Consider the following 24,135-nt stretch of genomic DNA (forward strand, 5'->3'; position numbering starts at 1 on the left):
TTAGGTTTTGTTTCGACAATTTGTTGTTCTGAACAATTAGCAAGCTACTGATAGGTACTAGCCGCTAGAAATAAAACGACTGTTTAAACGTAAAAAACAAACTCAAGTCCCCCATGGTCAAATAGGAATATGTTAATGTTGAAAGTAGGTACAAATTTAAAAAAAAAAATAAATACGAAAGACTATATTATTTTAGTGTATTACACATTTGTCAAAAATAAATGGGTACCCACCTCAAATAATATTTTATCGCTGAATCTCATCTTGGATAAATAAACAGCATGCAAAATGATTGTTATACTTTTATCTGTGTGTAGAAAAATATTTTTCTTATAAATCATTACTAGGTGGGTGCACATCTTAAAATGGCTAATGATCTACCGGATTAGTTAAAAGTTTTCTTCTTCGACGGATCAGAGGCGTTTCTCTGGATTTCACAAGAAAAAGCACTTTGGCGGGATCTGGTTTGACGTGTCGAAAAATATACACGAACGAATTAAAACGACGATGTGCTGTAAATGAAAAAATCTCTATTTTCACCATAATCACAATATACACGAATAACCTTATTTTGAGGTCTAGTACTTGAATATTACGAGTTAAGTGTGAACTATCCACTATAAACAACTTATAAAATGTGACAGTATTTTAAATCGCCTCTCATCTTTGGTTCCAGCGTGCAGATATGAGTTATTTTTATAACATATTTTCAGTTTTCACTGCAGCATTACGCATATATTAATACGTAGAATTACAGATAAATACATTTAAAATACAAGTTTTCTGGTGCTGAAATTAAACTAAACCATTGGGTACGAACAATTTAATATTTTCATTAACTTAATTAGTAGCAAGGTGATTTGAACTAAATTAATTATGACAACTAATGATTATGAAAAGAGTTTAAATTCCAACCTATATTAACAACCTTTTTCCTCTTCAACACTGCAGACTGCAGTTATTCAAAGTACGATTTTTTGAATTTTTAAATATATTTATACCTATTCAAAAACCATATTATATATTTAAAGAGAACATTTAAAATGCTTGAAATTTTTGTACTACTTAAAGAATGTCCTGACTCCTGATATAAACTTATATTTTTCAAATAATAACCTCTTTTACGTATTGTAAATTATCTATCGATTAATATTTCTGAAAGTCTTGACATATCAAAATCAAAATTCAAATTTGTAGTTTTTGAGTTTTTTTTTAATTATGGGTTCTAAAAAATTGGTCCATAGTAATTTGGGGGATATCGGGGCTATGCTGGGTTAAACATTTGAGTAACTAAAATTTATCTATCATCAATTCTAATTTGTAAAAATTGCACAAGTAGTACTTAAGAAGTATATAGAGTTTGAATAAATGGTATTTAAATACCTATATTTAAAAATTACAAAATTCAGAATGAGAATAGATTTGTTATTAAATGAAAAAATGAAGATGAGCAATGAGTTACTCAGTATATTATTTTCATCGTACATTAAAGTACTAAACAACAAATAAATATTGAATCTACTAAATATTTTATTCAGTTATTTTACGTTGTTACTAGTTTTAACAAACCAATATGATAAATTATTTTAATTATGTTTTCATCTAATTTACTATCTTGATTTACTGATAAGTACACATTATGTTTCTAATAATTTAAAACTTACTTATTCAAAAATCTATATTAACGTTTTATGCTTGTATATAAACCCAATCAGTTTCTAGTGAAAAATATGTACATTTTTTTTTTTTAATTTAACCGATTTAAAAAGTAAATGTTAAAGACATAAAATCTAAAACTTTTTTAACTATAAGATGCCGACTATAAATAATAATTAAAAACGATAAAAACAACACATTCAGGCAAACCCACAGACTGACATTTAACAGAAAATAATAAATCAAAAGTTTTGGTTCAATGTATTTGTGTTAGCTTTTGTTTATTGTTGTATAACTTAAAATTAAAGAAAATGTAAAATTAATTAGTTCAGTGGTATGAATGAAAGTTATTACATTTACTAGCATCTTAAAATTAAAAATTGAACACGAGTACCTAATGTTTTTTTTTGAATATTTTTTTTATTTAAACTTTGTGTGATAATACTAGTTTTGACAGTTAAAATATTAGGTTAAAAGTGAAATTTTGAAAATATAAATCATATACAATGGAAACCACTGTTTTTCGCAGTTTCGTTACCATATTGCACTGCAGTATATATACATATACATCGTTATGTATCATTGTATACCATCTTTTTGTATGTTTCACCATCGAATATTATTGTGAACATAATGTATACCAGTGCAACTATTACATAGTTGAAATACGTAGATATTATTTTGATTGCCAAAATATAACACACAAATTCAATTAAACTAACTACTGTCTTATTATTTGGTGTTTTATCATAGATGGAAAACTTATACATGGATGTTCTGTATACAATAAAGTACAAAGTTGGCGCTGATACAGAACTGAGTGCACATCGAGATCAACTATACGTTTACGCACAAAAAGCATTCGATGTCACACCCGAGCAGCATAGACGTTATATGGCCATCGTGCACGAGGAAAAAGTAATTTTTGTTTCTTTCTGCGTTATTTTGTTATTATTTTTGAATGGTATAACTTAACAATCGTGTTCGCGTTGAGAACACTAATTGCCACCGGAAAGTAGCACCCTACAGTCTGAACTTACTATCATTGACGAAATCTTCGATAAAAAAAAAAACCTCTGAAAACGAGGCATTTTAATTGGAGTGTAAAATGGGTACTAAATTCCCAAACGTACGTGCTTGGAATGGATTCCAAATTTTCTGAACAAAGCTTATAGTGCTTAAAAGCTTTTATTTTATTTTATGATTTAGTTCAAGACATTTATAAGGACTATTTGACGTTAGCTTTTTTATTGCATACACAAATTCATTACTATATACATTTCGTATGTAAAATAATTGATTTTATCCATAACAGTTATCGATTTTCGTTATTTTGTTTTATATTATAAGTTATAACTACATCGTATTAATCCATGTAGTAACATAATCTAATTAGCTATGGGGGGGGGGGTATACCCCGATTTTATCCAGTAGCCCCGCCTTTAAAGTTAGAGACCTTAAGTTAGGACTTAGGACTCCGAAAACTTTTGCATACTATATACAGCCTATGGGGGGATTGATCCCCTTGATCCCCCCCCCATAAATACGCCACTGCGTACACCTGTAACTATGTTAACTCTGCATTCAAATACCAAATTGGGCTGGACCACCTTCAAACAAAAACTACCTAAAATAATATTTAACGATTTACCTGCACGATTTTCGATTTGTCAATCAAACCACATCATATTTACTTAATGTATAACTTGTAAACTTTTGTTCAAAAAAAAAAAGAAGGAGTAAGGACAATATACCGGTCAGGGGGTTGATCATTAAGGCTATAGATTCACGGCTATAGTTCACGTTCATTTGTCACACCTAGTATTTTCAGCCCATGCCAAAATTATTTTAAATACCTACTTTTTTTAATCCACAATAGTTTATGCACCAATTAATACCTTTAATAGTAATAATTCTAAATATTTTTTTTTTCTTTTTTATTTGAAATAAGCAATTTGTACAATTTGCACAATAAGCTTATATGATATAAGTACATGATACGTGACAGGCGTGATTTAAGCAGCCACCCATTAGTGACTCTTGACTAATTGATTAATTATTTTAATTCATTTTTACTATAATTACATAATTTATATTATTTTTTTTGAGAGACGTTAGACATTAAAGTTTTGTAATAGGTCGCGGCATCACTTCCTTTTCAGTCTGCGGTTAGGATTTCCAGGTAATGTAAGGATAAAAAGATCGTTTATGAGAAGGTTAGGGTGTGAATGGAGTAATTCTAAATATGAATAATATACAATAAGTAACGATATTACAAAACAACATAAATACACAATTTGCTACTGTTATACGCGTCTCCATTATGATGTTTTTGACATTGTACATTACGTTGTTAGTTTGGTTGAGTACGTTTCTGTCAATATAATATTATAAATTTTCGAAAAACATATTTATACTTAAAATATTGTAGTAGGTATACTTTTAGTCATCACTCATCTGAAAAAGTAAATGTTGAACATTATTGCGTGATAGATGAATTGCCATCGTAATATCATAATCGTATTTATAGCAAGTTGTTTTCTTGGACTATAGAAGATTATTTGACAAGCTAGATAGGCCGTCCTGGGAATAAAAATATCAGTTTATACTATATAACATCACCTCGTTTGACCCTGACATTAATTGTTTAAATTTATGTGTTAATCCGTCCAAAATAATATTTTTGAATTTAAGGTTCTCGAAGCTCGAAATACAATAAAACTTATTATATAATTTTTTCCACAATAAATATAATACCACAGTAATAATATATGTGTAGGTACTTGCAATAATGTTATGATGTACCTATATTGTATATAATTTATTAAGCCAGGACAAGTGGGATGAAATTGCAATAATAATTGTGTATTTTTTTTATATGTGTTTGTATTATATTCGAATCAAAATATGCATTATACGCCTTTTCGAATTGATGGAACAGGAAACTGTCCACACGTAGTCTCTAGTATTTTATTGTAAGAGTCCGGTATATTTTGTACACGTTTAATGAGGGAATCTGAACTCCTGAGACACGAATCTTCAAATGTCCCCGTTTTCCCTATTATATAATATAGTATTATAGAGCTCAACACATCTCGTTATCGACTTTACGCGTTACCGCCACACCGTCAGAAAACCTTTTCGCCATCATTATTACGTTGAAAATGTACAAAAGATATTGTGTATTGTAATGACATTATTCTTATATTTTTCCTTTAACAATACATTTTGCTTTTTGTTCTTTAGCCTCCCATAGTGGTGCTTCATGTGACGGTGGTCGAAGCTGAAGGCCTGGAGGCGAAAGACGCTAATGGTAAGTTGGGAAATAAAAACTTAGATCGTATAACAGTACTCACCTTTCACGACCAAGTTGTTCCGGAAGTATGTTGATGACATAATGTGTGGATACACGCATGTGCGTGGTTCGGTGTACCCCATACCAGATACAATATGTCAGTATTGTGGAATGTGATTTAAAACAACAGACAGACATTAAAAATACGATTTAATTGCTAATTCAAATTCGGTTTGAATTACCTTTTTTTTTATTTTAATATTATCATAAGACGGCGCTTGGTTAGAAGACATCGGTACACGCCTAGTGTTTTTCAAATGCGTGACATGGAAATAGTATTCTTTCCGTAAAACTGAATTTCAATTAAAATGGTTTTTAGACATAATTTTACATTGATCCTTACATGTTCAATTACATTTTACATTAAAAAAGTATATTTATATACTATTTATATTTATATATTATATATTATATTTATATATATTTATACAGATAGGTAACGACATTTTAAATGTACCCCTTTGATCATCTGCTCACGAATTCAAAATATGTACAGCTCTATATTAAAGTCATTTAAATGTTATTTTTGTCACCTAAAATAAAAATATTTTCAGTATTTTCTTTTACAACCATATACAAAAATGGGCGTTGAAACGAGACTACTTGGAAAAATAATTTCCAGTTGGAATTTTGCTAAATAAGGGACATGGCTGTCTTATAATCATTATATTGTCCATATAATATAACTGTTATCATACACGTATGCGTATTCGAACTCGGAATATGCCTATTATATTATAAGGCAGTATTGGTATAAAAATTATAGAGTTTTCTAAAGAATAAATTAGTTAAGCCATTCTCGTCTGTGGTAAAAATACACTGTAACTGCATATACTACATCTACCATACAAACCACAAAAATAAATACTTAAAATTAGGTCATGTTTTGAACGATGCTATATTTAATATTCTTCATCCTAATCTCATTATGGTTTTAAGTTGTTATCAAACTTTCAAAGGAAGGGTTTGTTAGGATACCAACATTTAGCTCTTAGTTTACCTAACATATCATTAAATATAAAACTATTTAGAAGAAGCGAATTCCTAATATATATTTTACGCATACATTTGTTCTGCATCATGACGTCAATATTCGTAAAAAAATGTCTAGGTGATTCAGTGTTAATGATTAATTATTTTACGAACAAGATAACTTTTAAAAACCGTTTTATTAAAAAAAATTACTTCAATTAAAATAATTGTTTTATCGAATGCGATACTTAATCATTTTATTTCCAATTTATAAAAATAGTAATGTACTGATATTCTATGCAGTATTCCATGCATATATATTCTATGAGGTAAGCAAAGGAAGGTGGTCATATTATTCCTACCTGTATCTATATATCCTGTCAAGTTTTTAGATTCTGAGCGGAGCTATGAATATATTTGTTTTACAATAATGAGTATTTATTTATATTTTGTTTTCGGTCATCACATTTTGTAGGAGTAAAAAAGATGCAATCTTTAACTTTGATAGTAGTTTTCAGTAGAAAGTTTAGAAAATTAGATCTAGTTAGTAAGTTAAAAACTCCCAGTGCTTTTAAAAATAATCCAGAAAAACTAAAAAAGAATCATAGAAAAAAGAAATATTTACGCAACATCAGAGCTAAACTATATAATGCATTACCTAACATTTTTAGAATTTTTTTAGTTTTTCTAATATAAATGTTAAACAAAATTTCTTTAGTCAAAAAAGTTAACCACATTAGTTGAAATACTAAATGTTTATTTTGAAGCATTAAGTTTCAAGAGTAAGATTAATATTTTGTATATCCTTTGTCTGATGCAATGCCGTATAATATCAGTTTATCTCAATTCTAATTTTTGATGATAAATTATATTATATAAATTATAATAATATTTTCCTAATAAATAATTTTATTCTGAAATAATATTCACTTTTAAAATGACAGGTCGACTCACGGAATAACTTGGAGACCAGGATTTCCGATTTGTTGATTAAAATTTCACGACACTCACTTGGTATGAATGAAAGTTACAAAAAGTTTATCTGAGATAAATGAGTTAAAAAATAAAAGTGAAATGTAATGAGAAAAATTAACACAGTAAAAACCGTAATAAATGGGTTCGATCAAAAGCCAACGCAGTTTCATTGAAATAAAAGTCATGAAATTTAATTTTGTGTACAAGTGTATTTAGTAAAAAGGGGAAAATTTAATTTCCTGCATTTTTTGAAGCGTGTGATTAATGGACACTATCCCATTTCCTGTATAATCACAACTGTTACACGACTCCGGATCGAATTCTTACCTGATTAAATTCATCCAATTACAATAACAATTTATCTTTAATCTGTATGAGATAAATTTATATTGAGCCTCTTGTATAGTACAATTTATTCTACAAGAAAATATCTGGATAAGTTCGTTACACAAAAAATTATTTTGTAGAAGTTTTTTTAATACAAATATATTGTTATCTATTTATATTGTGTTATTTTTTTTTAGAAAAATGATCGTAAAATATTTTTTCGGCATAATATGTTATACTTAAAGCTATTTGTGATTTTTGAAATGTGTACCAATTTAAAAAAAAAAATTTTTATGATGCGAATATTGCTAAAAATTAAATTTGATAACATAAAAATTTAAAAGTTACAATCCAGCACGTGCAGTACCCACCCATGTACGATAAATCTTCAACAGTAATAAATTCACCTACAAAAAAATTGTTTTATTGATAACGTCCAAAACTATGATATAATAATAATAATAATAATAATAATAATATTATAGTAAGCATCCCATCAGTTTATATTAATTGTTGCCTGAAATGCATAACGTCTATTTTATAATATTATATTTGACGTCGGCGGTACATTGGTAAAAAGGTATTCACGAATTAAAATTGATTGATATTCCAATAAACTGTAATTCTTTTCACGCCGAAGGTCTAATACAATCTTGTATAATGCACGTCAAAAGATATCACCGCTCCGCTCCCCTCCCCTACCCCCCCCCCCCATCATTCCATATCACCACCCGTCGCCACTCCAACAGACTGACGATCTCATTTGCCAGGAATTCCATCTATACAGTTTTCTGCTACTTTAATATTTACGATGTAACGTACTTAACCGTTCCGCTCGAGCGTGATTGATTGACCCCAATGTCACGGCAGTGGCGTGGAAGGGACTTCAAGCATAGGTTGATAGAACACGCTAAACGCGTCTCGCCGTCAAGTCCGTGTTGACGTTTACGGTTTACGGTGACGGTGAAAACCGCTCACGATCAATTATTATTGGCATCATTTCCAACAGTGTTCTGTAATTATTTCAAGACGTGTGTGTGTGTGTGTACCTATATCTGAAAATTCTCGTCTCGTTAACAATGTGACGTATTATCGTTACTATTATTATTATTATTATTATTATTATTATAATTAATTACTCGAATCCCCGACAAAAATTATAGACATATCGTATTATGATTTAGGTATAAAAATAAACGTATTTATTGACAATGTTTACGTCATGGCGTGATTTTTAGTTAACACTTCACTCAAACATACACATTTTTCATAATCATAAAAAAATACAGTATAATACATTTGCATGTCATTTGTGTCGACGACTTGCCTACTATAAACATTATTTTATTGGGACATATTTCAAAGTCATCAGGACTCATGTGGAAACTTGTTCGTCTTATAAATAAAACAAAAATAAAGTGTTTGTTTTTCGAATTTGAAACATTTAAATAAATAGAGTTCACTGATCACATGTACAGAGAAATATACAAATGTAAACAATTGGCATTATACACCTCCATTTGTAAGGTCCTATGAATTGTTCCATATAAAACGATAACTGTCAAAAGGCCAATTATTTATTGCAATATTGTTCAGCGTCATTAGTCCCAATTATTTAAAGATATTTCATTCATATCTTTTCACAAACTTGAATGACAAGTTTTTAATTATTTCCAACTATGTTTATGCCTGCAATAAAAATACAATATTTTGATTAATTTTTAGTCTTAATGAAATACTTCCACTTTCCCTGAATCTAAATGTGTTGAATATTATTATACACTATACATAGGTAAACAATAAATAAATAACCTTAAAAGTTTTTTAAAACCAAACTATGAAACGCTGGTTAAAAAAATATATTATGTTCATAAAATAGTAAATATGTGGGAAACGTAAAATTAATAATAACTTTATGTTAATTTATATTAACTTTTAAAACTTTTAATGAGGATTTACATATTAAAATATAAAATCAACAAGATACCAATATCTACCTATATCTACTCATAATAATTATAATTTATATTGTAACCAAAATAGAGCCACATTGAGAACGGAAAAATGTATATTATGTTTATCATGTATTCCCTTCCTATCGTAGCCCCAATTTAATTTCCTTCTTAAAATCATCTAGCTTACTTATTTAACCACTTTTATAAATGATAAAATGTAAAATTATATATTACAGTTAACTGTTATGTATTAGTATTTTGTAATTTATTTTTATTTTTATTCATATGTTACAGATTCAACTGCTAAGGTTAACTATTAAACTTATCATTATTAACTCCAACTATTAGTTTACAAAAATGTTGTAACTATAATAAGGCAATTAAAAAAACAATTCATGTATTCATAAATATTTTTCTTAATATTCCGTCACTTGCATATTTTTTCAATGTTATATTTTTCTATAATGCTTGAGTACAGATATTTGTTGAGTAAATGCTTAACATACCAACATTCTCTAACAAATCAAACGAGACGGTTTTTACCCAAAAATGCTACTGCTATTGGTCGGTCGGTCGGTTATTCGATCGATATACACATATATTGTACATATTATATATTATAATAACATGTATACGTATATTTTAGTCGTTTTTGGATTGTATATTTTAAACATTCCACGAGACATCCGTTCCGGTCCAATGCAATAAACTATTTGATTTTCCATTATTCGGTCGTCGGTCGGTAATGTTCGGGGGAAGACGGAAAGAGATAAATAAATACAAACATAGAGGGGTAAAGACTGAAATGAAAAGTGGAATACAAAGTGAAAGAGAATGATAATAAAAAAAAATAATACTTATTTTGTTATATATTATATACGTTGCCACACTTTAAATCCAATAATTATGCATGCACAAGTACAGTACACAATATTTATTTAGGTGCCTAGCCAACATTAATACATTATACTATACTGTCGTGCATCTTGGTACATAATGTTAATTTATGATTGCGGAATTTCGTATTTTCAAACTCCTCATAGGCCAGCTATAGTTTATGGATATGGACAACGCGTATTATTGTAATGTTACCTGTATAATAATATAGATGCGTACACAATCACATTATTGCCTACATACTATTATAACCTGCTCCTTGTACGATAATATTATAATATGATTTGGGCTAGTTTGGTTGACCCGTTGGTTGTTGTCGTCAGGTTATAGCGATCCGTATTGTCTACTGGGACTGATGAGGAGAACAGACGAAACCGCCGCCCGGCTGGCCGAGGGTTCGGCTGAAGAATGTTCCACCGTACTATCGCCGGTCGCTCTCATGGCTGGCATTATCGGTGACGTACGATTTTTCAACGTGTCGCACACCACCGTCCGCCACCGCTCTGTGTAGTATAACTTAAGATCAAAATCTCAAAAATGACCCTGAGGTCTCTTTATCTCTCTCTCGTCGTCGTCCGCCCTTCCCATCCGTGTGTAAAATCCAAGCCATAACCCTCCCTCCCTCCCTCCCTCACCCCCCACCCCCCCCCCCCCCCCCGCCAACAATCCACGGATGAACCAATGTGCACCGAGTACAATAAGTTCGGAGCATACACCGGTGGTTTGTTTGATAGTTTTCCATCGTCTTCGCGTTATTTTTTTTAACATATTTTGATTTTTCGATTTTATATTTGACCAAAAAAAAAAAAAAAATCGCACACTCGTATACCCGATGTGTTAAAGCGATTTATCGGAACGCGCGAATTCGTTGGTTTAGGTCTGTTTGAAAAAGTGTGCATAACTATAGGTTGGACTTGACGAGACTTTTTGGAAAATTATACTCGGCGAATATTTTTTTCGAGTACCGTGATGTCCATGTATGTAGGTTAGGTTAGGTACCGCATCCCTTGCAATGTGCATTTAGATTACACGTGTACGTGTGGAAATTATTTTAACGAACTTTGAAATGGATGAAACAAAAATGCAGTCAAATTATGGATAAAAACGTTCGTGAAAACGCACCGGGAGTATAAAACAAAATGTAGGCACGTCGTACGTATACGTAGATATAAAACGAGTAATAATTTTTAAATTCTGAACAGGTGAATCATCCCAAGGGTTCTGTTTATGCATTTCAGTTGACCCTCGCGAATCGATTTTACTAATTTACAGGAATGTATACTACGTACGGTAATACATTTAAATAAAATACGTTTTAGATTTTCGGAAATAAAAATATCGCAGAACAATATGAATAAAGTTCAGAAAATAGTGATCGATAATAAGAGCATATCATTAATATGTATCTAATGTAAAAACATTTACTTCGAAAACTTTCTGGAAAAAAGTTATAACTTAACGACAAAATATAATATATTATGTCTATCAGCTTAAACTTTTCCAATAACTTATATTAATTATTACATCTTACTGTTTTTTGTTATTGACTTAACATTTCAGCTGACATCGCTTTATCGTTTGGATTTTATCCTTCGGGGATTTTAATTTTTAATTAGTTTTTTAGTTAACGATGACGTATTTTCTAGCATCAGTGTTTCGAAATCATTAATATTTAAGACCAAAGATGCAGTTTTTATCAACCTCGAGTATACAACCACAAAGTTTAGACAACTAAAAAAAAAAAAATTGTTTTTATAGATTTATCGGAAAATGAATATAACAATCTTATAGTATTGTATCCTTATAATACCAAAAAATCCTACAAATTTTAATCATAAACATGGTATTGTATTACAATATATTATCTTCAAGAAATTACTTTTATATATATTTTTAGTCGTTATTTTTAAATTGATTATACTTTAAATCACTCTGTCGTACAACACTTACATAAATCGATATAAATTAAAGTTTTCATTCAACGGGAATAAAATATAATGTAAATAGTAAATACAATATCGAAAGGTACGTTTTGATTAAACTTTCAAATGATTCTCGTACAGCGGTAGGTACAGCAACACAATTTCTGTGTTGAAATCTTGTATAAAAAATAAACTGAAATAACACTAATAAGTAACGACAATATGAAACTCGTTGGGTTACGGATTTCGAGATTTATTCGCGGATTGGCAGAGAACTGGGACGTACAAATTATAAGATGATAAAATCACAGGACGGTACTCTTGTAATATAATTAAATTCAACATTTTGAATTTGAATCGTCCTATGACTATAAATAAATGAGAGGTGCCGACGATTCACAAAATTTAATCATTCGTAAATAGAAGGTCGATGGTACGAAAGCGAGCGATGGGGGCGACGGCGATAATGATAATAATATAATTATAAATTATTCTATTGTCCACAACTCTCATACATTGGAGTAGTAGAACCTATAAAACTAAATATTTTGTTTTTTCGGTGTAGATGATATTATTATGATGGGGGCGGATGGAGATGAGAGGGCTAGAGAGTCTATAGAGACCGGAGGAGATAGGACGCGTAATTATTTACAATTCGCCACAAATCAGCGGAGGCACCGCCACCGGTGCTTAATGAATGATTTCGGGCGGCCGCAGATTATGCATCGGTGTTAATGGGTTTTCAATAGAATTGTGCCGTTAACGAGCACTCCGACGCAGCCGGCTTCGAAACGAATTTCGACTGATTAAATCCCCGGCGGACGGGGAAAACAAAAAAATAATAATAACAAAATAATAAAATTAATACAAACCTTCGTAAAATAAAAATGATCCATACACCTACACGGGGTTGAACGGACGATAGTATAGAATAATATTATTGTCGGAGCTCGTGACTGTCAAATTTCGGTTATTTATCGTCGAGCAACCAAAAATAAAAAATAAAAATGAATTGATTACAAAATGAAACAAAAAACTTTTTAAAAAAAAACTACACACAAACCGTTTATTGTTACCAATTCGCGATACGCACATTACACATTATACATATTTCATACTCGATTATAATAGCGTGTACGAATAAAATCATTTATTATTTCGTTTTCGAGTTACAATAATATAACTAATATACTAAAACAAATACATATGCTTTCAGCCGTGGCTGTTTCATAATGCTATAATATATCAATCGTATAGTGCAAGTCGAGTTTTAAACATTTTTATTACAAAAATAACCACGGACAAGCGCTGACTTTTTTTTCCAAGTAATTAGACGATATTGAACATGACGTATTAATTAGTTTCGTAAACACATCTTTCACAGTATAGTTATTTTCAATGCCATATTTGGGTGGATATTACCCCTGCATTGGGAGTTGGGTCTTGGTTTTTCATGTCTTTGTAAAATTGTATCTGCATAATAAACATAATAATTTATTAACAAATCATAATTCAATAAACTCAAGACTGGATGTTTTTATGAAAAAAAAAAAATTCAAGAACATATAATCATTTATTAGTTAATGCAGAGCTTTGGGGGGGGGGGGGGGGAAGGGAGATCCCTCTGTTCCGAGATGGTAACAAGTTGATATCAATTTATTTTGACCGCCCCTACCCCACCCTTGACCGCGATTCAGACACGGCCACTGCTACATTATACGATTTTTCTTTTTCGTCGTAATATTATGGTAAATATTTCATTTTGTTTTCTCATTGTCAAAAACACGCTACGCCGACAACAATAGATTATATTATTACTATATTATGATGTACGGACGAAGACAATGTTGCGCGTCACGACTCGCGAGTTACGAATATCATTGTCGTACTCAGATGACGTTATTCGTGGATCGGGGCCAGGCCACGCGGGTCGTGAGTTGTCTACTTGTCGTACTTTTCGATCGTTTGCTGTGGTGAAAAAAAAAAAAAATCGTTTACATACAGAATCAGAAGTTTGAAAACTTCCGCAGAGCACACAAAAGACGCCGCTCGCAAGTGAGTGTATTACGGTGATTTCTCCGTGTATGTACATTGCTGTGCACTGGCGCAGTCCTCTCCGCCGCGTTTCGTTCACATAATAATATTATGCCCTGTGAAGCTGGTCCGCGTCTGTGCGGCGCAAGCCAAATTGAATGAAAACTTTTCGGGAATGTCCGGACATTGTTCGGAAAACTATCAAACACCCGTGTTGTTATTTTCTCGCCACCGCAGTGTTTTCACACGAGTGTCGTCGTCGTCGTCGTATGTATTCGGGCGAGCTTATCACATGTTCGCCGACACATTGGTTCTCCCGGAGTATTGATTGGCGAGCCCCACCGCACGGTTAAACGTGGACAAGAATGATAACCGGAAACAAAAATACTCACCGCGAAATAACCATCGACCTCCTCCTCCTCTGGCCCGTATAGTAATAATATTATACGGTATCGTAATAATGCATTCGGCGTTGGTCGGATTAAATTGCCCGAAATATTTGCCCTCGCTCGTGGGCCAACAAATTACACTTGGTACCCAGGTATGGTCGCCACTTGCCAATCGTGGCGATTGAAATATTATTCCGGAATTCCCTCCCTTTTGAAATTCCAATCTCGTAACCAAGCGTCCCAGTGTTATAATAGGTACCTGTTTTTTTCCACACGATACACATTGCTATTGCAGTAATAAACAATATTGGAATATATTTTCATTGCGACGACTGCCCTGCAAGGCGTATAATATTATATTGTATGCAAATCAATACATGTATATTGTGTTATATTATCACCACCTGTTATAATAATGTGATTTTCGTAAGGAAGAAGAGCGGTTTCGGACGGAGGTAAGCAAAATAAAAAAATGCATCCCGTGGTGTAATGTTGTGGACTGTTGCAACTTCTCTACCTATAATTTTATATTTTCTATTTCTATCTCTCTATTTTTTATTATTTTACACATATTGTTATTTGTCATTGTATCATTTCTTCTTAATCGTCATTGTTGTTGTTATTTGTTTCACTACTTTTACGGCACTTTCTACTATAATATACCTATAGTTCAACAATAAACAAAATTAAAACGTTTATTCTTCTGATTTACTTCTTTACACTTGTTTTTGTGGTTTTTTCCTATACTATTCTATTTTATTTTATTATTGCTACATTTCTACTATTATTAATTTTACTTGATGAAAATTTGTATATTTTCTTCTTCTTCTTTTTGTAACATGCGTAGAGGCTATACGTATATGCCATATATGTATTTATTAAGTTTTTGCGTCTCTTTCTATTTTTCTATTATGATCATTAACATATAAAAACCTCGCTTTGTAGCACTCGCTCTTAAAAAAAAAAATTACCTTAACATATATACATATAATATATATTATATATAGATGAGCAGGAGTTTAATATTTTGTTTTGACGTGCGTGTGGATAGGGATTTTTACCGTAATTTTTTCCACTATATACTCCCCGCCGACATAAATTTAAACGTCAGGCGCTCGAAAGCCTGACTGGTTATTAACTTGTTTTTTTGATGATAAATGAGTTTTATTTTTATTTTTTGATGGTGATTAATTTAAAAAAAAATTGAACGTACACGACATCGCAGACAATATAATGGAAATTTACTTATAGTTAGTATCCTAATTAGTACAAATGTAGTGCAATCTACTTGGATATTAATTTCATTGCGAATAATATCATTATAATTTATAATCCGATTTAAAAACGATATTTTTTTCTTACCTTACGTACTTTTAAAACGAAAATTGAATTATGATGTTTTGGTGTTCTTAAAAATAAAACTTATGTTTGAAACGATATTTCAATTTTTCCAAAGTAAATATATTAAATGGTATATATTTTCTTTAGTAATTTGTTTCTGGACAAAAGTTTTATAAATTATTTTATTATTTTATTTACAACTTTCATCGTTTGGTAAAAATTTTTTTCCAAGCTACAGTCTTTCATTTATAACTGGTAAATAATTGTAATGCACTGTCAAAAATCACAAACATATAATTTAAAATCAATATATAATTGTACTTACGTAATTTTTATTAGATAGTGGGATTTTGACAATATAAATTATAAAATTTGATAGTTATCGCATATCATTTCGTTAGATGTTAGTTTTACATCATTCACAATAATATACGTTTCTTTAAAAATGTCTATTATAATATCATAATACTTGCATACAAGTGGATTTTTTAACAGTGTACTCTCGTTATTTAAAAAATATTTTTTTTAATTTACTTCCTGGAAAATTTAAGACACTTATACGGAATAGTTTATATTTCCCTTTTTTTTCTCGCCCTCAAACCAATATTTATTAAATATTTTAATCTGTAACAAAATATTTGTCTACAACTGTTGACACATTCGAGGATAGCTAGATTTCTTGGAGAGAATACAAAATACTTTTAAATACCTACAATCTACATAATAGGCACACCGTAATAAATAAACAAATTCCAAATAACACGTAAATTATACATTTTCATACGTTTTTTCATATGAAACCGTTGAAAATCAAACTGCTCTAACAGTTGTGTGTGTTTTAAACGATTTATAGTCTACTGTCATAGAAGTATCTGTCCAGGAAGGCAGGAATATTTGTGCAAACAATGCCGAACATAGAATATTGAACGTATAGTTTTTAATTAATAAACATTTAACTTTAAGGAAAAATGTAAAGATACCCGGTGAAGGCGTAAAATATATTATTGTAGTGCACCCGTCTAAACTTCAAACTCACCAATTTAAAATAACTTATTTAGATAAAAATTATTTTAAATTATATAAAATAATAATTTTTAATTCAGATATCTCATTTATACCCTAGAACATTTTTCTTATATAAGCACAACATTGCTTCACCATTTGGTCAAGGGTGAAATAATAAGGGAAATATAAAATATTAGAATTCGACTGCATCTTAAATTGTATAAGCGAGTTTTGAACAAATTAATACTTTTTGAAATAATGAGTAATTACTATTAAAACAATCGCCTTGCTGCATACTGCCACTAACTATAATAGCTTTAGACAAACATTGTTGAATAACACAATATTGTCTCCTTCCGCTATTTCTATTATTCATATTCTCTCGTCATCATAAAAACAACCATGTTTCTTATTCATTTTATTATTTATTTTTCAAATCATTATTTTTGGCACCCAGTTGCCCTCGCCGTATTGTTACTATTATTTCCTTTCAAACAATTTATCTATGGAAACATCATCATCCATCAGTCTTATGGTTTTACATGACATAGAAAATATAACATTTACAGGAGGTTGCAATCGTTGATGACAAAATCTCCACATTATACGTGGGAGGTGGGAAGGGTCGAAATAATATTCTATTAGTAAACGTACGATAAGCCTCCTCCTGGTTCGCCCCAAATAATATGGCAGTTTTCCGATAGACTTGGGTCACATACGCATATTATTCAACAAATAAATAGTAGCCAGCTAAATAATGTACGCAATTTGACTATCAGCACTCGTTGGATATAATATTGTATAAAATAATTTTTTTTCTATTCCATTATACACAAAAACTTCTGTAACCTTCAACCTATTATATTTTATTTTGCAGCGTATTTATATTGTTTATTTTATAAAGATTGATTTATTATTAGTTTGATTTTACATAGTTTTTAAGTTTTTGAATGTTTTAAAATGGTAAATATTGGTGATTTGATACACATACATTATATAATATTATATATTATTATGTATCCAAGCATGACATACTAAATTATTTAAATATTTTTTATTTTGTAAATATTTATATCAGCAATAAATAATAATTGGAAATGTGTTCACCATTTAAACTGCACCGTTCTTAGTCGTTACACAGTTAAATGACTAACTGTATACCAATACACTAACTGTATTAGTTTAAAAACGAATTATTGATAAATGTTTACTACTGACCGTTTTGCCGGTATTGGATTATAATTGGCATACAAATAAAAATAAACCTTTATTAAAAAGTAATGCGATTAACTCTATTTATAACCAGGCACGACCAAATAATTAGAAATGACGTCAGAAAACCGCATCGCAAGTCTTAGCGGCCGACGTCATGCCCCGAGTCTAATAAGTAATTCATTGGTATTTTAATCTGATGTTTATATGAAACACAGTGTATACGGTACGTACGCCGACTACTGTACCTATTATAGTATTATTTCTTAAGTCGGTTGTTTCTGGTGAGTTCGGTCCTACCGCCGCCCACCCACTGCCGACCTCGTTCGTAATAAATCGCATCGTCAATGGAATATCGCCAGCAATTAGACGCGATAGAACCGTAAAACGTTACGTTCCTGGGCCGAGCTGCGGCCCTTTAACTTTGACGACGATTTCGAGACGAATAATAAAATCGTGTACGATATATAAACGTAATAAATACCTGCGCACCCGTCGCCGATTACACTGTTGCGGTCGAGATATTAATTCCGGACAATGTTAACCTGCGACTTTAGATTCCGTCCGGATGCACGGCATTTCCGTGCCACCGCTGACCGCGGCTGTAGGTATATTATTATATTGTACATTCGTACGTTTCACACTGTGCGGACCTAACGCAATGGCACGGCACTTGGTATTATTTGCCCGGCGTATGTGTGTGTATATGTGTGTATAATTATTAGTGTAGGTAGCATTACGTGCATTCTGAAAATTATTCGCAGTTTGGACAGTATTCGTGTGGATCGTTTTCATATATCATATTATTCCGGTACAGTTTCGTCGAGTCGCGGTGTAGTCGTTATGCTGCAGCTGCCTGTGTTATAAATTGCAATTATTTTGTTTCTACTCCTGCACGCCCAAACGATGCTGCCCCCCCCCCCCCTTAAAAAAAAAAAAAAAAAAAACGCGGAAAAAAATATCGTCGACGATTTACACGCGCGCATTTAGGAGATTTCACCCGAAATTGTATGGACCGTTTGCGCGCACAAATTATAATTAATATGTTGGTTTAATTCAAACTACAATTTATTTAGTTTCGTGTATTTTATAGTACCTACACAAATACTAACTCATAGACACGATCGCTCATTAATGAGAATATTTTTTTTTTAATCCTGTTCACAATACGTTCGCGCAACTTTGTAATTTATATTTATATAATAATATTGTTATTAAACTATGTTGTAATAATATTATAACGCACAATGATATTATTATTCTTCTTCTTCGTCGTCGTCAGCTTAACGGTCCAGGACCAGCGCTACCATCAAAATCTCTCTACAATAATATTATTATACTTTATTGTAAAATATTTTATTTCATTATTTTACTTGTGCAAACGGTCTATAACGTGCGATAACGTTTCTGAAATGGGCGCAAACGCGACATGACCTTTTAAAAAATACGTGTGCTGGCGGCGGCGGACTGTCACACATTTTAGGGAAAATTTCGCGAAAACGGTTGACACGATGAAGAAAAAAACGTGTACGTACCTATACACACAACGCAGTTTATCTTCGATCGTTATGTCGCGGACAATACGAGCGTTCGCCGAACGTTAATCTTTTGAGTGCTCGGATTTGGTCCCGCAGAAAAGCGGTGCACATCGTTTGAGGCCGGTTTCCGCCGCTTTTTTTTTTATATACATATATATACTTAGGTTCGCGTGACTCGGCGAAAATGCCATTCGGCAACTATACGGCTGCTGCTGTCCGCGGGGAAGCGGTCGTCGAGATGTCGCGATCCGGCCAGCGTCGGATTACGTTGCGAAAAATAAAAAAAAAATTATAATAATAATCGAGTGTACGATATAGAATGAACCAGCCCTAATGCATATATATTCCTACGAGACAGAGTTGCGCGAACGTTTTTCGATGCAAAGTACCGCCGCCGCAGCGCCGAACGATTCGCGCGTCTCAGCAGCGTCGGTGGATTAATATAATATTTCGAAAAGTTGCGACAGCTCTCGACGTTTTACAAAAGTTTCAACGCTCCCGTCGGTTTGCGGTACACGTACTTATCTCTGTGTGTGTGTGTGTGTGTGTGTGTGTGTGTGTGTGTGTGTGTAAACGCACTGTGCGTTCAAATAACGGTTAAGATTTTCAGACTGTCAGCAAACTTCAAATCCGTTCGATTATAATAATATAATACAGTATAGACGGTGTAGCACTTGCAACCAAATAAAAAAAGTATCCAACACAACATTTAATTGGTAGGGAACATCAATATGTAATTTGAAACATTCTTACGTATGGTAAATATGATATTCTATTCAATACGATACACGTAAATTATATCTATTCAATCATTTAATTAAATTTTCCGAATTAAAATTCAATGTCCTCAAAACATATATTTCCCAGAGAGACGGGTTGTTTTCTTGGAGGCATACTACATAGTATGTACAATTTATATTACTATAATAGTATCTATGTATTATATTTTTGAACCTATAATATGCAATAATATGTGGTATGTACCTACCTATGTTATACGAAACGAACCACGTAAAAATACAAAACTGTTTGATACATGTACCTCCCCTTAAGTTATATATTATCAAATAGAATTACCTTGTATTAACTGTTTACAAATAATTAAGTATGACGGTCGATAGAAAAAACTAAAAAGTATTCATTCTATTTTTTGAATATTCCAAACCATTTTTATATTTTTATTTTAAGTATTTGATTAGGTATATTTTCTCTCCCGTTCTTGAACCGACAACATCGCGGGAATGCTTTTGCAGTACTTTCGCGACGCCAAATTTGATTAGCTATTTAGAACCATTTATTTATTTTTTTTTTTTTTGTAACATTACAATGGAAATTCTTAAATTCTAATATAATATTATTTATATACCAGGTATCTATATAAAATGTATCATTGCATTATTATAGCAGCTATTTTAAGTTTATGTAATTGTTATTCCTATTAAAATATTATTATACAATATAATTTTATAATTGATGGTGACTTTAATAATTAAGTTATTAAGTTCTTCTATGGGAGAGTAATAATGATAAAAACATTTTTACGATGTCTATTTTATTTCATTAAATTCATTAACTTTTACTCATCCAATCCTAGTCTGCATAGTGGCTTTTATGGTGCTTATAAATTATTAGTTATTAATATGTTAGTTACAATTAATGATGTTGAAATAAATATGCTTATATCACTAGATCCCAATCATAATTTTCAACGTTATACACTTAAACAATACCACACACAATTAAATACATAAAAAAGTTGTTACTACAGTAGAAGTTTTAGTTACTTACTAAGAAGTAATAAAATAAACTTATCCTAAAATAACGGTCATAAATTATTATATATAATATATATTTAAAATCAATTACGTACCGAAAATATGGCGCCGAAAAACGCGTTTAAAACGTCTTCACGACCATTCAACCCACCAACTAATACCACAGCTGACGTTTTATTATGACATTAACATTTTTAAAAAAACATTACTCATAAAACGTACACGTTCAAATGAGCTTAAACATTTAATTTATAATATCATTACATTCTAATAATATGCGCCGTCGATTGCCGTCCTCTGTGCAGAAATAAATCAAATGACCAATAATTTGTCATCATACATCACTTCTCGTCGTGTTCGTATATATTATTAACTTGGTCATACACAATCAGTCAACTGCAGACCGTCGTTGTTATCATCGCTGTAGGCCCCGGGGAACTTCACATTACAACACTATATGATTAAACGTCTGCGATTACGAAAACGACGAAACAATATTGATGACGATGCTTAACAAATGTTTACCCTCGCCGAGACGAATTATACAAATTGAAATGATAATTTTATTTCGACGTGTGCTTGATCGGTGCTATTATAATATATTGATTAATGTAATATTATAATATTATATCACAACACAGCACAGATAATAATAATGTTATTACTTCGTAGCGCCACCTCTTCGCAGTCACTCATTCACATAATATTATTCTCTATAACTCCAACGCGCCGCCGGTTGCTGAGATATAATTACCGTGTACTACCCAATATATTATATAGAATACTTTTCAATAATCATGTCCACGTGAAATTGAACACGGTTATTTGTTATTCGTTCGCTACATTAGGTACGAAAAACCAAGGTAAATAAATATCGGAGGGACATTCTTGCTGTACAGGAGACGCAACTACTATTATTATAATATTATAATATTATGATGGTGAATTTTACGAACACCAACGAATGGTTCGTGCACACCCCGCGAAGCAGTTTATCATCCATATTGTTGTGAATCTTTAAAAAAAAAAAAAAAAAATGTGAAGCGAACCACAGTGAAAAAAATCTCGTCCTTTTTTATGGAGATGTTAAGATATATGATTTCATAAACGGAAATTATTGAACACACATTCTACGCACAACGTATTAAATCATTCGTACGCGTATTGTAATACCTATATCGTAATGGAAGTCCCATAATGTTATGCTCCGTTAATATTGTCGTGAAAGCATTCCCACATTACCGAACGTACGTTTGTCGAGGGAAACTCCGTGACTAGATAGTCAATATTTAAAATACATAAATATCGAAACTCGAGCGCCATTGGCCAAAAATCATTTACACCGCCGCCCGTAAAGACCCCATAATATACATAATGTATATCGTCATTTGTTTAGACATTTTAGTCATGATGGCGTCCCTGCAGTCATATGAAAGACTAAGCACTGGTCACCCCCTCGTTAGTTATTACCGGTGAAAATAATTTAATAAAACACAATTCAGTGCGATAATAATAATTGTTTGTTTTCTCACCACTATCGTGGTTCTTTAATTATTGAATTTCACTCGTTATATAGTGAAATTCCGTTAAAACCCGAAATCAAAGTTGTGGTATAAAAGATGTTGGACTCTAAACTTTAAACTGAATAACATGTTGGTGATATATAAATTAAATCATAATATGTTAAATTAGGTTTGGTAAAACCCATGAGCATGGGTTTTCATCATGAATCATCCTTCAAGTTTTATTTTCTCTAGTTTAACATTAAAATATTATGCTTCTATTTATACTAGAATTTACTATTTAGATAGTATTCTTCATAATCAATGTTTATTTTTAAGATATTCACGCTATTAATTCAGCTTTCAAAGATTACCTCGTTCAGGGTACAACCGTGTGGGTTTTAAGTATTTCATTAGATAAAAATGAAAAATTATTTAACAAGAAACGTTTGTTCAAATTACTCCATAATTATCTTGTTGTTCCTAAGCTTATTGAACGATTATATTTTTTTTAATTGTCGTTTCATCCAATTCAATAAATAAAACCTTATTCTATATTTTAACTGCTTCCTATAAAATGGTGCATACAAAATTCACTCTTTTGAAATTACATATAGGTAGTATATTAAAATATTATAATCGTTTTAGAAATCGTAAGTCTTATTGTCGTCTTCAGTAAATATTTTATATACAAAAAATATATGCCATTATATTGAAACTATTCTCTTCTTCAAAATATATGGAAGTACAATATGTTTTCATTATTATATCAATATATAGACTCCACAATTTAAATTTTGCTACATCAGTCATTGGACGGACTCGGATAAAATACTGTTCAGTATCACGTCCTCTATTTTAACCGAAATTTGTTCTTTTACGTTGACGGAATAGTAAAATGACGTTTTATCGCATCTGCACCAAGTAGATTCTATTACAGGGTGATTCACCAAGCACGTATGTCCCACATTTTCCATAAACAATGCATCTATATAAATTCGGATTTTTATGTAATTTAAAGATAGTTTCCTGTAGTAATACATAATTATTTTTTTTCAAATGAGAACCACATTTTTTTATTTCAAAGTGTTAAGAAGATGACTTTTTTTGAAATGTTGACATTTCAAGTTTGAACAATTAGTTGCTGAGTCATTAAACTTTATGTAACTTTGTTGCCTTTTAAAAATAAATCATCTCCTTAACAGTTTACAATAAAAAAATAGTGGTTATCATTTGAATAACAGAAGTTTGGTCACCACAGGACACACTTAAACTGCATA

General features: G+C 31.2%; 1 protein-coding gene across 3 annotated transcripts in view; it reads left to right on the forward strand.

The window, feature by feature from the left end:
- Window positions 1-24,135, forward strand: part of LOC132946068 (BAI1-associated protein 3) — a 170,892-nt gene that overhangs the window by 117,334 nt on the left and 29,423 nt on the right. For 2 of the 3 annotated variants that reach the window (XM_061015891.1, XM_061015892.1), the window contains exons 5-7: window positions 2,410-2,574; window positions 4,903-4,969; window positions 10,461-10,592. In XM_061015891.1, coding sequence (XP_060871874.1) covers window positions 2,410-2,574; window positions 4,903-4,969; window positions 10,461-10,592 — 364 coding nt within the window. The remainder of the gene's footprint in view (window positions 1-2,409; window positions 2,575-4,902; window positions 4,970-10,460; window positions 10,593-24,135) is intronic. The other variant, XM_061015893.1, reaches the window with a different exon arrangement.

Source organism: Metopolophium dirhodum, chromosome 6 (genome assembly GCF_019925205.1).
Source record: "Metopolophium dirhodum isolate CAU chromosome 6, ASM1992520v1, whole genome shotgun sequence".
In the NCBI taxonomy this organism is placed as follows: domain Eukaryota; kingdom Metazoa; phylum Arthropoda; class Insecta; order Hemiptera; family Aphididae; genus Metopolophium; species Metopolophium dirhodum.